Source organism: Benincasa hispida, chromosome 1 (assembly GCF_009727055.1).
Source record: "Benincasa hispida cultivar B227 chromosome 1, ASM972705v1, whole genome shotgun sequence".
NCBI lineage: Eukaryota > Viridiplantae > Streptophyta > Magnoliopsida > Cucurbitales > Cucurbitaceae > Benincasa > Benincasa hispida.
The window spans coordinates 38,246,316-38,260,532 of NC_052349.1; the positions used below are offsets into that span (position 1 = coordinate 38,246,316).

A 14,217-nucleotide genomic window follows, 5' to 3' on the forward strand; every position below is an offset into this window, starting at 1 on the left:
TTTTCTTTTTGTTGGATCTCGAATATTGGGGATTCAAGACAAGGTTTGAACTTATATATTGATTGTTCTGCATTTGGATCGACATTGAGGTAATTAAAATTTTCTCATGCTAGAATTTAAGTTTTTTTTGTTCATTATATCTTAATGTTTCACTTATATATTGTCTAACTAAATTGTGTTATCAATTGGTTGTCCAACATTTGTCTCTTGTGAAAGCACTACTTCCAAAAGACACGTGACCTCATATGTGTTGTTGATAGCAATGACAAAGATAGAGTTATTGAGGCTAGGGATGAATTGCATAGGATGTTGGAGAGGTATTACATACTAATGTCACTTTTGAGATGTTATAATATGAAAAGCTTTATGACATTTGTGACATTTTTGTCAAAAACGACCCTATTTATGACATGTGTGTAAAAATGTATAAAATTATCTGATTATAAGATTTAATTATTTTTGTAAACCAATTCTAAAATTATGACTTTATCTTAATTTATAACGTAACAAAAAAGGTAAGGTTAATGTCTTCCACAAAAGTCTCTTTCGGTATATATATATATATATATCGAAGTCCATTTAAAATCTTGAAATCGATTTTGTTTGTGAAGAGGTATAATTTTTTTTGATAATTTATTTTTCTATCAATATTATATTCACATTTTTCTATCATATATCAACATTAACGATCTTTTTATATTTTCTATGAAACACAAATTCAAATGTGATTATATAATGAAACTGTTTCAAAATTGGGGTTTTTTTTTTTTGGGGGGGGGGGGTACTTTTTACCTTTCAAAAATCAAAATTTATAATCTTTTTTATAAAAATTAATAGTAATATCTAATAAGATAAAATACAACTATCACATACATGATAGGTGCTAAAAACTAGTATACATAAGAAACGAAACACATATGAAAATGAAGATTTTTTACCATAATAATGTAAGAATTTTGAATTTTAGGTCAAAATTAGAAATCGGTAAAATTAGAAAATTTGCAAAGGATGGAAAAAATATCTTTTCCTCCTAAAATCAAGGAAATAATATTATGACAAATCTTGCATTAATTGAATATATTTAATAAATGTCATCTTCAAAATCAAAAATTGAATTGATGAGAATAGGAAATAAAATAATGTTACTAAAAAAAATATAAGGAAAAGATCAATTTTGTCCAAAATTATAAGTAGAATAAAATTGTAGAAGATGCATTTATCAAGTGTATTTCTATAAGGAACTGTACAGGGGTATAAATACTATATTAACACCCTACGAATAGAGCCTAACCATATCTTAAAGACTCTCCAAATAAGACTCTCCAAAGGAGACCTAGTATACATTCACACCCTCCCTCAAACTCAAGGTGGTAAGGTTGGAATCAACTTGAGTTTGTTAAGTAGTTGGAGAAAATGACCAAAAGGTAAAGCTTTGGTGAGAATGTCGGCGGGTTGCTCAGTGATGGAAATAGGGTGTAACATCAGAGTTTCGCTCAGGAGATGATGACGAACAAAGTGACAATCATTCTCAATATGCTTTGTGCATTCATGGAAAACATCATCGTAAGCAATCTGAATGATACTACGATTGTCACAGTGAAGTATAGTGGTAGATGATTGAGGGACTCCCATATTAGTAAGAAGCTAACGAAGCCACAAGAGATCTGGCGTAGCATCAGCCAGAGCACGGTATTCAAACTCTGTACTAGAATGGGAAATAACACTTTGTTTCTTACCATGCCAAGAAATGAGAGAATCACCAAGGTAGAAACAATAACCGGAGGTAGAACATCGATCAGTAGGATCACCAGCCCAGTCGGCATCAGAATAGCCTGATAAAACCAGGGAAGGCCGGGAAGAAAACTGAAGTCCATGCCCCAAAGTACCTTTGACATAACGGATGATACAAAGAACAACAATAAAATGAATGGTCCAAGGGGCAGCCATGAACTGACTAACAATGTGAACAACATATGCAATGTCAGGACGAGTGACTATCAGATAAATAAGACTACCAACAAGCTGACATAGAGACTGGCATCCTCAAGTGGAATTCCATCAAACAAAGTCAAGCAAACATTGAGATCGAGTGGTGTTGGAGCTGTAGCAGAGTCGGAAATATCGGAGCACACAAAAATATTTGAGTTATACTTTGCTTGAGACAACGAATAACTGGCAGAGCTCAACATACTTCAAGTTCAAGAAAGTAACTGAGTGAACCCAAGTCCTTCATCTCAAAGTGTTCGCCAAGATAGCATTGTAGATCAGGGATAGCTTGAGGATCATCCCCAGCAATAATCATATCATCAACATACAAGAGAAGAAGAATAATACCATGAGTTATCTACCACGTAAATAGTGTCATGTTAGGAGAACTGAACGTATATCCAAGTTGAATGATAGCGGAACTAAAAGTTGCAAACCAAGCTCAAGGGGCTCGCTTCAAACCATACAATGCTCATCGGAGGAGGCATACTTTCTGGGATGGAAAAGAGACACCTGAGGGTGGTTGCATGTATACTTCCTCAGATAAGGCCCCATTAAGGAAGGCTTCCTTGACATCTATTTGAAAAAGTGGCCACTATTTAGCTGCAGCAACTGCTAAGAGACACCAAACAGATGTCATTCGTGCCACAGGTGCAAAGGTCTCTTTGTAATTGATCTCATACTCTTGAGAAGGCCTCATATTATGACTATGAGATATGACAATGGATATCAAGACTGCTTTTCTGAATGACAATCTTGAGAAGACCATTTATATGGTGCAACCTGAGGGATTCATAGTCCAAGGTTAAGAGCAAAAGGTTTGCAAGCTGAATCGATCCATTTATGAACTGAAACAGACATCTCAATCTTGGAACATAAGGTTTGATTCTATAATCAAATCTTATGGTTTTGATCAAAACGTTGATGAACCTTGTATCTACAAGAAAATCATCAACAGTTCAATAGTTTTCCTAGTGTTATATATAGACGATATCCTACTCATTGGGAATGACATAGGCTTATTGACTTCAGTTAAGAACTGGCTAACGACCCAATTCCAAATGAAAGATTTGGGAGAGGCTCGGTTTGTTCTTGGGATTCAGATCTTTCGGGATCAAAAGAACAAAATGCTAGTACTATCTCAGGCATCGTACATTGACAAGATGTTGATCAAGTACTCGATGTAGAACTCCAAGATGGGCCTATTGCCTTTCAGGCACGGAGTTACATTGTCTAAGGAACAATGTCCTAAGTGTTAGAAATGATGCCCTAAACTCTCGTTGGGTCTTGTAGTTCATAAACACAGTTTTGAACAAACGCTTGTGATGTAATAATATATGATATTTTCTTCACTTTTGTCTATGGAACATTGGATGTTTTATTTGCTTTACCACAAACCAATAAACAAAGATCCCTAGTTGTCGTTTGTAACTTAAGCATGTATGTGGAGACATACAGGTGGATCATGCCTTAAGTGATAACCAAAATGATCTGTAGTATATGGATATAGAAGGGAAACCTTATCCTGGTAACGCTACGGATATGGCCCGCTTTGTAGAATAGCTATAAGTGTGGAGACATGTGAGCGAAGGTGTCCTATACAAAGGAGTTTGTATAAGACCAGACCACGAAGTGTTATAGTCTCGTTATATAACGTCGTTCATGACAGAGACTTCACTTCACTAGGATAACCATAGATAACATGACCTCAATCCTGAGTGAGTGGGAGCTTCTGCCTTTGAGGGCGATCCTTTGATTTGCAGGGGTACGAGTGGCCAAATCGCCGACTCATTAAGAGATTCGTCTGATTTGGGAGTTAGGAATTCAGCTTCACAAGATGGAATTCACTCCTTCCCCAAAGCAGGGGTAAGTAGATAGATTCTCCCTTAAAGGTTGATTTCGGGGCTTGAAAGATGTGGCACCACACATCTTCTCATTATCCTAGAGGTGTCCACACATAGTAGGACTATGTTGTATTGTTCATTAGAGGGATCAGTGGTACTTAAGGAGCTAGATGTAACTACAAGGGAAAAATGGTAAATTGACTCAGCTATACTTATGAGCATCTGTGAAGAGTTATCGTACTATTGAGTGGTTATATCCGATAGACATAGAAATATATTTGTGGTGAGAATAGTGCAACTGTCGGTCTTTAGTGTAATTCCTGACAGTTAACGGATGGTGGATCTCGTGACTAAAGAGTTTAGTCAGCTATTCACATACCATTGGAGCTTCGAGCCATAGGTCCATAAGGTCCCCTTGGTAGCTCAATGGATTCAAGTTGAGAATCAATTTTTGGTCCAGTCTGAAGTGTTCAAATTGACAAGAGGTAGTTCGATTATATATGATATGATTGAATTGGTCAATTATATATGATATAGTTGACTTGATGTATGAGATACATTATTTGGAGGAAAATGATATAAATATGATTATATCTAGTAGAGGAGAAAAATATTATGGTTTATGGGATAATTGTGTCGGCTTTTCTCTGTAACCGTATAAGTTAGTGGGAGGTTGCATTCAATTTTTGTAACTGAAGGATAAAATGAAAATTGTTTTCATTTTACAAAGTTTCAGACATTCGCTCACAAGTTGTGTATACTACCTATCACATAACAAACCGAGAGCATATACGACAGCTCAACATTTCTAAACTATCGTATACATGCACACAGTTTACTAAACGATCGCATAGGTTTTACTAAACGATCGCCTAGCTTTTTTCTAAACGATCGCACGCCCGAGTGTTTACTAAACGATCGGCTATACGATCTCGTCCTTTTACTACACGATCATGTACCTTTACCTAAACGATCAAGCATCGTCCATACGATAGACATCCAATATCTTCCACTTGCTTGGTCGTGGTAAACGATCGTCTTGTCCTCCTTCTCTCTACCAAATCCAACAGAGTCCACACCTCTTAGATTCTCACTCTGAGAATATCGAGGGTTCCAAGTGATGATGTCTTTCTTACTGTCGAGTTCGTGAGGAGGCTGTTCGTGGGTAGACGATGCAGCGATTTGGTGACAATTGCTTGGATGATCTCAGCGAGAGCGAGAGGTGCAGTCCGCTGGACGAGAGCGAGATTTCTGTGAAGAAGGGTTCTTCAACTGGTATGTATTTCGTTCTCTTTGTTGATTAAAGAACCAAAGCATGCCTGTAATTTGTTGTAAATGCATATCTAGTCTTTTTTATTGTGAATGCGGTAATTCTGTACAATGAGTTTGGAACGATCTTGCTTTTGTTCAGAAGTACTCTTTAAGAGTACCTCCACTAAGATACCTCAAGAGGTTGAGGAAATGAGACGGGTCCCCTATGCATCTGCTGTAGGCAATTTGATGTATGTGATGTTATGTACTAGACCTGACATCTGCTACGTCGTGGGGATAGTCAGTAAATATCAGTCTAATCCAGGACATGGTCACTGGACAGTCGTCAAGAACACCCTCAAGTATCTTCAAAGAACGAGAGACTACATGCTTGTATGGTTCTAAGGATTTGATCTTTATAGGATACACTGACTCTGATTTTCAAGACATTGTCTATGCGATGGACTTCATCTTCTACACGACCGTGTCTTCCTTTACTCAATCGTCTTCCTCCTAAACTCTAAACCTTCCCTCAAACCAAAATAAGCTAGAGCCCACCACTCCTAGATTCTCACATCGAGAATACCAAGATAATTTAGTGGTAGTGTTTGGTTTGTTCGAGGATCGAGTTACTACTTGTTTGAGAAAGATCGAGTTTTTTGCTGCATTCGTGAGCGAGTTTGATCTAGATTCTCACATCGAGAATACAAAGGTAATTTAGTGGTAGTGTTTGGTATGTTCGAGGATCGAGTTGCTACTTGTTCGAGGAAGATCGAGTTGTTCGCTACGTTCGTGAACGAGTTTGATCGAGGAATTTACTTGAAGAACAGTTCTTCAAAAGTATAGTCTCTTGATCCTTAGTTTTTTATTTGAAAGCACGCTGTAATTTAAGTTTGTTGTATAATCTATTATGTATGACTGTAAATGCATGAGTTCATTTACAATGGGATTTGGACGATCCGCTTCCGCTCAAAAGTCCTTTGTAATTAGAGTTCCTATAGTCCCATGTGTGCATTTTATCGAGAGCCTGAAGTTCTTCTCTCATAGCTTGCTGCCACAAAGGATTAGTATTTGCCTCACGAAAGGAGGTAGGTTCAACCAAGGAACTAATAGTAGAAAAACAGTTAAAATCTTGAAGGTGAGTAGGAGGTGCCCTTACGCTAGTGGAACGTCGAACAGAAGAGGCAGGGTCATGAACAGGTCCAGATTCCACAGGTGAGATAGGCTGATCAAGGTCAATAGAGACAAACACAGACTGTTCAAGCTCAGAATCATCAGAAGATGCAAAAGAAGGGAAAAGATCAAACAAACCGTTAGAAACATAAGGAAGAGGACTCAAGAGAGAATCATGAAGTGTTGAGAGACTAGAACGAAGGAAATCAAACATGAGAATTTCCATGAGCAGTAGAAGGATTGTTCCAAATTCCATTCGAAATTTAACATAAACAATTACAGTACAAGAACGGAAACTAACAGGTCATGCACAATAAGAAATTACAACATGCTTTAAGAGATTGTCAAAGGATAGAGTATGCGTACTTTTGAAGAAACATTTTTCAAACTCCTTCAATCAAACTCTAAGTGTCCAAGAACAAAAACACAAATGCAACGGCTAGTACACAGCACCAAGACAATGAACACAACGATCACGCAACCAACGAATGGCCTCCACGAATCCTCGAAACCAATCGAGTTAAGTAAGGACACCACTACAATGGTTACCTTGGTATTCTCGGTGTGAGAATCCAGGAGTTGTGGGCTCTATATGATCTTGGTTAGAGGAAGAGACTAGAGGACAATAATCGTGTAGACGATCGAGTAAGTGGGAGATAAGAAGCTGTCTATCGTATAGACGATATGCTCGATCATGTAGAAGATGACAGTCTATCGTATAGACAATGCCACGCGATCATTTAGCTATGATCAACTAATGAACTATCATATAGTCAAACTCCACGATCGTTTAGTCTCTCTATAGCTATCGCTTAGTGAAACACTTTCACTTGATAGCTTTCACCGTGAGTTAATTTCGAATTGAGTAACTCTCTAAAATTAGGAAAACATTTTTCCTTTTATCTTACGGTTTCCATAAAACCACCAATAACCTCCCACTCAATTGGTTATTAGAAAAAAAGAGATAATTATCAAATAATTAATATATCATAAATATATATGCTAACCAACTTATCATATTATATTTATAACCTATATTTTTAATATTTCATCTCATGAAACATACAAAACATAATTCTTTTTATTTTTTATGGTACTTAATGTAAATCATATTTACATTAATCCTCCACTTGATGTATCTCATACATCACACTAATTATATCATATATAATTAAATTTTCTCTTGTCAATTTGAACACTTCAAACTAACACCAAGAACTGATTCTCAACTTGAATCCATTGAGCTACCAAGGGGACCTTATGGACCTGTAGCTTGAAGCTTTAACGGTACGTGAATAACTAACTAAACTCTTTAGTCACGAGATCCACCATCCATTAACTGTTGAGCACTCCACTAAAGACCGACAGCTGCACTCTCCTTACTACAGATATATTTTTGTGTCCATATCAACCAATCAACAGTGTGATAACCCTTCACGGATCACTCATAAGTACAGTTGTGCCAATTTACTGTTTTGCCCTTGTAGTTACATCTAACTCCTTAATTGCCATTAATTCCTCTAATGAACAATAAGTCATAGTCCTACTATGACTGGGTTCTCTATTCCAAAGAAAGGATGTGACCACTATGTTCAAGACCTGGAAACAGTCCTTAAGGGAGCAATCTATCTACTTACCCCTATTTTAAGGAATGAGTGAATTTCGTCTTGTGTAACTGAGTTCTCAGCTCCTAGATCAGACAAATCCTCAAAAAGGTAGGCTTGTTGAGTTAGCAATCTAGCCACTCTCACCCATACTAATCAAAGGACCGCCCTCAAAGGCAAGAGTTTCCAAAACACTCAGGATTAAGGTCATGTCACCTATGGTCATTTAGGTGAGATGTAAGTCTCAAATATCAATGGCGTTATATAAAAAGACGAGTCATCTCGTGGTCCAGTCTTATACAAACTCTTTGTATAGGAAACCCACGCTCGGATGTCTTAACATGAATGATCAGGATCAGACCATCTGTAGTAGTTCACAACACTTGTAAATCTTTACAAAGCGGGTCATGTCTGTAGTATCACCAGGATAAGGTATCCCTCCTATATCCTTATACTATAGACCTTTTTAGGTTATTACTTAATTCATGATCCACTTGTATATCTCATATACATGCTTAAGTTTACATACAATAACCATAGATCTTTGTTTATTGGATATGAGTAAATGCAAAATAAAATAACTCTTATTTTATTCATAACAATGTGTACAAAGTTTACAAACTACAAGACTCCGGGAGAATTAGGATACCAATCCCAACATAGAGAATATAGTGTGCTCCCAAAAAATGATATGGCAGGAGATACGCAATCTATTAGAAAGAAGGTCCCAACAATGGAAACCTTTGTGTTCAGTTCCATAGCTAAGAAAACAACAGAGATGTGCACGTGTTCTAATTTTGTATGTTCATGAGGGTAAAGAAGTACAAAACATGCACAACCAAAGACCTTGAGGTTAGAGTAATCAGAAGAAGTACCATATAAGCGTTCAAATGGAGAAGCATTTTGAAGAACAGATGAAGGAAGATGATTGATTGTGTAGACAAAGGTAAGGACGGCTTCACCCAAAAACTTTGCAGGACAGGAGGCAGACAGAAGTTGGCCCGGACGGAGTCTAGGATGTGACGATGTTTTTGCTCTGCTCGCCCATTCTATTGAGAGATATGAGGACAAGAGCGTTAAACAAGAGTGCCTTGTTGGGTGAGAAAGGAAATGAGTCTAGAGTTCTTATATTCCAAGGAGTTATCTGTACACAGAACCTTGATTGGGCAAGAAAACTGATTGTGAACCATATTGGCAAAATCAATATATATTTGAGACAAGGAAGAGCGATATTTAAGGAAATATATCCAGGTAAACCTAGAGTAATCATCTATGAATAAAAGAAGTAGCGATACCCATTGACAGTTGAAATAGGAGCGGAAAAAGAAAATGCGGGTTGTTTTGCAAGTTTACAATTCAAATAGTCAAAAGATACAAACTTGGAGTCATTAGTCAAATTGTGACTAGAAATTAAATGACGGAGTTTTTCGGAAGAAGCATAAGCGAGATGGAGATGTCACTGATAGATAGTAAAGTCGGTGACAGGGGCAGAAAAAGAACAAACAGAAAGCCGAAGAGATGTGAGCTCAAACAATCTTCTCACTTTGCGACCCGTACCAATCATCTGTTCGGTCCACAGATCCTGAACCTGATACCTAGTAGAAGAAAAAGACATAGTTAAACCATGGTCACACAATTGCCTGACGGAGACAAGATTAAAGGATAGATTTGGAACATAATAAGTATATAGGGAAGTGTCAACAGGGCCAACATGGGATATGGTCATGCAATTACCATCAGCAGCATAAATGGGAAGAAGAGATTTAGCAGGAGTGGGTGCAAACAGAAGAGAAAAATCAGATGTCATATGATTGCAACAGGCGGAATCAAGAAGCTATCTATTACCTGGGGAGACCGCAAGTGCGGAGGAATTGGATGAAATCACCTTTTTAAGAAAGTCTTGTAAGTCACTCATTTGAAAAGTAGACGGGGAAGGTGTAGAGGTAACAGAAGAGGCATCAGCAATAGCAAAAGCAGAGCCAGGATTAGGTGTAAAAGATCGAGACATGAAGGTATGTCCCGGTGGTCGTGGTGGTCTTGTAGGACAGTTGTCTAGAATATGACCTCTTTTGTGACAGTATCTGCACTCGATTTTTGGACAGTCAACAAACTTATGCCTAGTAAACTTATTGTACAAAAGGAAGGCCCCAGAAGTACCAGGCATATGAGTATTGGTGGAGTACAACCACCGATTGTCGGGAAAAAGTGATGCCAAGACGTTTTTCTTCAAACAGAATTTCCTGACTTGCTACATTTAGAGACAGAAAGGGACTACGGTGGAGCAAAGGTGATTATACTAATTTTAGCTTGATTCAATTGTGTCCAGACTGATGGAAGTGTAGCCAAATAGTCTTAACAAATTGTCCCGTCTCCTGAGTAAGATTAATCAGAGTGTTGTGCAGTTGATAGTAGGAGTAAGATTAATCAGAGTGTTGTGCAGTTGATAGTAGTGAGCTAAGCCAATGGACTGAAACTGAGTAGACAGGAAATCCCACAAACTCTTGGCATCATCAAACATATCAAATTGAACGTGAATGACTGGTATAGATATATTTTCGAGCCAAGTGATGATTTGATGGTTTTTGTTGTCCCAATCCTCTAATCGTTCAACAAATTTAGTATCGTCCTCAGTGGATATCTTGACTGGTTGGGGAATATCACCAGTGACAATTTGCCATAATTTACGCTCGATTAGGAAAACTCTTCATTTGATAGGCCCAATAATGCAATTTGTCCCATCAAGAATAGTACTAATGGGACGAAATACATGATCTTTTTCCATGTGGCTTGGCGATATGGAAGGGGAAGAAAACCAGGGACAACGAGGGAGGCTTGGCGGCTTGGCGGGAGGGATCGAGGGTCGCGTTCTGGATCGGGAATCGAGGATCAAGGATCGAGTTCTGAACTGGAGATTAGGGATCGAGTTCGATCGAGGATTGAGTTTTGGACCAGGGATTGGGGGGTCGAGTTTTGGACCGAAAATCGGGGATCGAGTTTTGGATCGGGTTTAGTTCTGGACCGAAAATCGGGGATCAAGTTCGATCGAGGATCAAGTTTTGGACCGGGGATCAGGGGATCAAGTTCTGGACAGTGGGGATCAAGGATCAAGTTTCAGGGGATCTGGGTGGTTCTTCTTCACGCCGAATAGCGGTTTTGAGTGGTCGACCGATGACAGGACGACAGTGATGACAAAGAACAAGAGGAAGAAGAAACCAGCTAGCAAGGCTCTAATACCATGTAGAAGATCTATTTACAAGTGTATTTCTACAAGGAATTGTACAGGGGTATTGTATTAACACCCTAAGAATAGAGCCCAACCATATCCTAAAAACTCTCCAATGGAGATCTAGTATACATTCATAAAAATAATTTAAATTTTTAAGACATTTATGAAATCTAAGGTATAAAGAGGATTTTTCGTGTAAAAATATTTTATTTTGATAATAAGTAGTGTTAAAACGAGGGTTAAAATAACCCTTATTTAAAAATTCGAATGACGAAGCAACCCCTTAAATTTCGTCTCAAACGAAGGACTTTGATAATGAAGAAAAATAAAGTCTTCTTTTCACGGAGTGAAAGACGAGAAGAGAACTGATTCTGCTATTTTTCAAAGTTGAAGGAGAAGAAAAAATGGCGGATTCTCGAGGATCAGACAGCGAAAGTGATAGGCGACGTTCACTTATTAGTAGTAACAGACGCAAGAACGAGGCGATGAACGTCATATTCACTGATCCTCAGATTCTCGATTGCTATATTTGTTGTGAACGTTTGTCAATTCCTGTTTTCCAGGTCCGATTAACCTTTTTTCTGCTTTAAATTCTGTTTATTGTTCATCTGGATGTCTCTGATGCTTTGTTCTTCTCGGCCGTTTTGGGTTTTGTAACTTTGAATACTGTAGTTTTGCTTGTGTGTGTTTGTTGCATTTGACGACTTTGAAATCCCCTTTTTTATTAGGTTTTTATTCTCTCTTTTCTTAAGTTTATTGTGTAGACTGTGGATTGCCATTGGAAGTAATGGATTATTATGGAAAAATTGCAGATAATCCTGGAGTTATAGGACTGCATGATCGAATACTCTTGGAAATTGGGAGAAAATTCTAGATATTATGAGTTCTAATTGCTTATCTTTATCTTGAGTTAATGTCTGAATCAAGCCACAGTTTATTTGGTTTTATCTTCACCTTTTCAATTGTATGGATTATTGGATTTTCTTCACTATTTAGAAACATGAACTAAAAAGGGTATGGATATAGAAGAAAATGAAGTTTACATTTGTGTTTATAATCTCTTATTTTGTTATTTATGAGTCTATTTATTTCATATAAACATGTACTTTGGTGTTGGATGGATTAGTGTGAGAATGGGCATATTTCTTGCTCTAGCTGCTGCACCAAAATTCAGAACAAATGCCCTAGCTGCAACTTGGCGATTGGCAACATTCGTTGCAGGGCAATTGAGAAAGTTTTGGAATCAATCAAGATACCGTGCCGAAATGCGATATACGGATGCAAAATGACGATGAGTTTGAATGAGATAGACCACGAGACCTCGTGCACACACGAACCCTGCTTCTGCCCTTTGGACGATTGCACATTTGTTGGTTCAGCTGAGAAGTTGAGCTTACACTTCAGCAAAAAACACAAAAACACATCCAAAAGCTTCTCATACAATGCGAGGTTCACTATGTGCTTGAACAATGGCGATAGTCATCGTATCCTTCAAGCAGAGAACGATAGCATTTTGTTCGTCCTCTCTTACTCATTTGAAATTTTCGGAAATGCAGTAACTGTGAATCGGATTGGACCTTTGTCATCTGAGAGAAAGTTCTGTTACGAAATTAAAGCGAAAACACAGGGGAGTGTTCTTTGTTTCCAATCAATAGCAAAGGAGATCCAAGGTTGGAGTAAAGTTCCTCCTTCCAAAGGATGGCTTTTGATTCCGAACGAGTACTTTGGATCTTCAACCCAGACGATCTTGGAGATTCGCATTTGGCCTGCATGCTAAAGACAAACACTGGGGATCAACACAGGTGAACCTACGTTTGCAAGAAAAGCTGATTATTTATAAACTGAGTTAAGCATTGTTGGCTGGTTGTGATCTTGGTTGCTTGAACTTTGCATCTTTTATGCTTTTTTTGGAAATGACTTGGGTGTCTACTTTTGTACATATTATCATCTTTTGTCTTAGATATCTAGAAAAGGAAAATATTGCATTTTTTTAATTTAGGGAAGATATATGAGTAATTTGATTGATTGGCCTAGAAAATTGGGTCAAAATGTTATTTGACCTCGTTTTATAATCCTTTTCAAACTTTGTTTTAAATATTTCATTTTCTTACCCTCTTCGTTCTATTTCTCTCTCTAAAACTCCCTCCATCATCTCCTTCCTCTAAGATCACTTGATTCCACATCCAATGTAGCAACGATGACAATGAACAAAGTTGTTTCTTCTTTCTTCTACTGTGTGCAGAGTTTTCTCCGACACCAAACAAACTAAGTGTAGAGGCAAGAGTGAAAAAGTGACCAAGAATGAGAGGAAGCGACGAAGTGAGCAAGAGTAAGAAAAGTAAAAAATAGTATGATAAAAGACTTGGTAGTGTCAGCAAAAGGTTGGACATTTTTGTTTTGAAAAAGTCGGTCAAATTTAATTTTTCAGAAATTTTTAGGTCATTCCTACCAAAATGTATCTTTAAGAACGGGAGGGGGCTTTTGCAGGCATAGGTATGTGGGGTTGTGCTTCATATTCTCATCATCCTAGTATAACTTAATCTTATTCTCAGGTTTCACATTCTTTAGTTTTGTAAATTATATCACTTTCTTCTATTTCTGTATATGAAACCACATACTCTTCATTTTTTGGAATGGGAAATCCATTTCTTTACATGGATTGATTTTTGTAAATAGAGAATCTAGATTATGAATATTTTGAATGGAATTATCGTGGGTTGGTCTATTGGTCAATAACGGTCGTGGGTATAATAAAGGACTTAAAGAGAATTCACCTATCTAGGATTTAATATCTTACGAGTTTCTTTGGCATTCAAATGTTATATGACCAGACGAGTTATCCCGTGAGATTATTTGAGATGCATGCAAGCTTGCTTGAACGCTCATCTATAAAAAAAGGAAAAAAAATCGAATAAGTATGATCATGAAACATTCGAAGAGAATGTACTCATTAATTATTTGAAAGCTAACAAAAGCTTATAATACACTCGTTGCACCTAAGTTTCTTTGCTTTCTTATTTTTAAGAAATCAAGCATGGTTTTTAAAACTAAAAATGTAGTTTTTTTCAATTTAGAATTTTATTAAGAATTCAATTTTTTTACTTAAGAAAGATGAAAATAATTATAGAAAATT

General features: G+C 37.3%; 1 protein-coding gene and 1 pseudogene across 2 annotated transcripts; one reads left to right on the plus strand and one right to left on the minus strand.

Moving 5' to 3' along the window:
- Nucleotides 1-1,362: 1,362 nt before the first annotated feature.
- Nucleotides 1,363-2,541, minus strand: LOC120077236 (annotated as a pseudogene).
- An 8,827-nt stretch (nt 2,542-11,368) lies between these two features.
- LOC120082680 (E3 ubiquitin-protein ligase SINA-like 10) lies at nt 11,369-13,722 on the plus strand. 2 transcript variants are annotated; one of them, XM_039037989.1, is made up of 3 exons: nt 11,369-11,647; nt 12,211-12,886; nt 13,327-13,722. In XM_039037989.1, exons 1-2 carry the CDS (start codon nt 11,489-11,491, stop codon nt 12,859-12,861), a joined length of 810 nt encoding a protein of 269 aa, XP_038893917.1. In that variant the 5' UTR covers nt 11,369-11,488; the 3' UTR covers nt 12,862-12,886; nt 13,327-13,722. The 2 variants fall into 2 exon arrangements, with proteins under 2 accessions (XP_038893917.1, XP_038893986.1); XM_039038058.1 differs by lacking the exon at nt 13,327-13,722 and having other exon boundaries at nt 12,211-13,194.
- The last annotated feature ends 495 nt before the right edge of the window (nt 13,723-14,217 follow it).

Coding starts and splice junctions, on each gene's coding strand:
- LOC120082680 (XM_039037989.1), top strand. CDS start 11,489: ATGGCGGATTCTCGAGGATCAGACAGCGAAAGTGATAGGCGACGTTCA. Junction 11,648..12,210: donor TGTCAATTCCTGTTTTCCAG/GTCCGATTAACC, acceptor TGGATGGATTAG/TGTGAGAATGGGCATATTTC.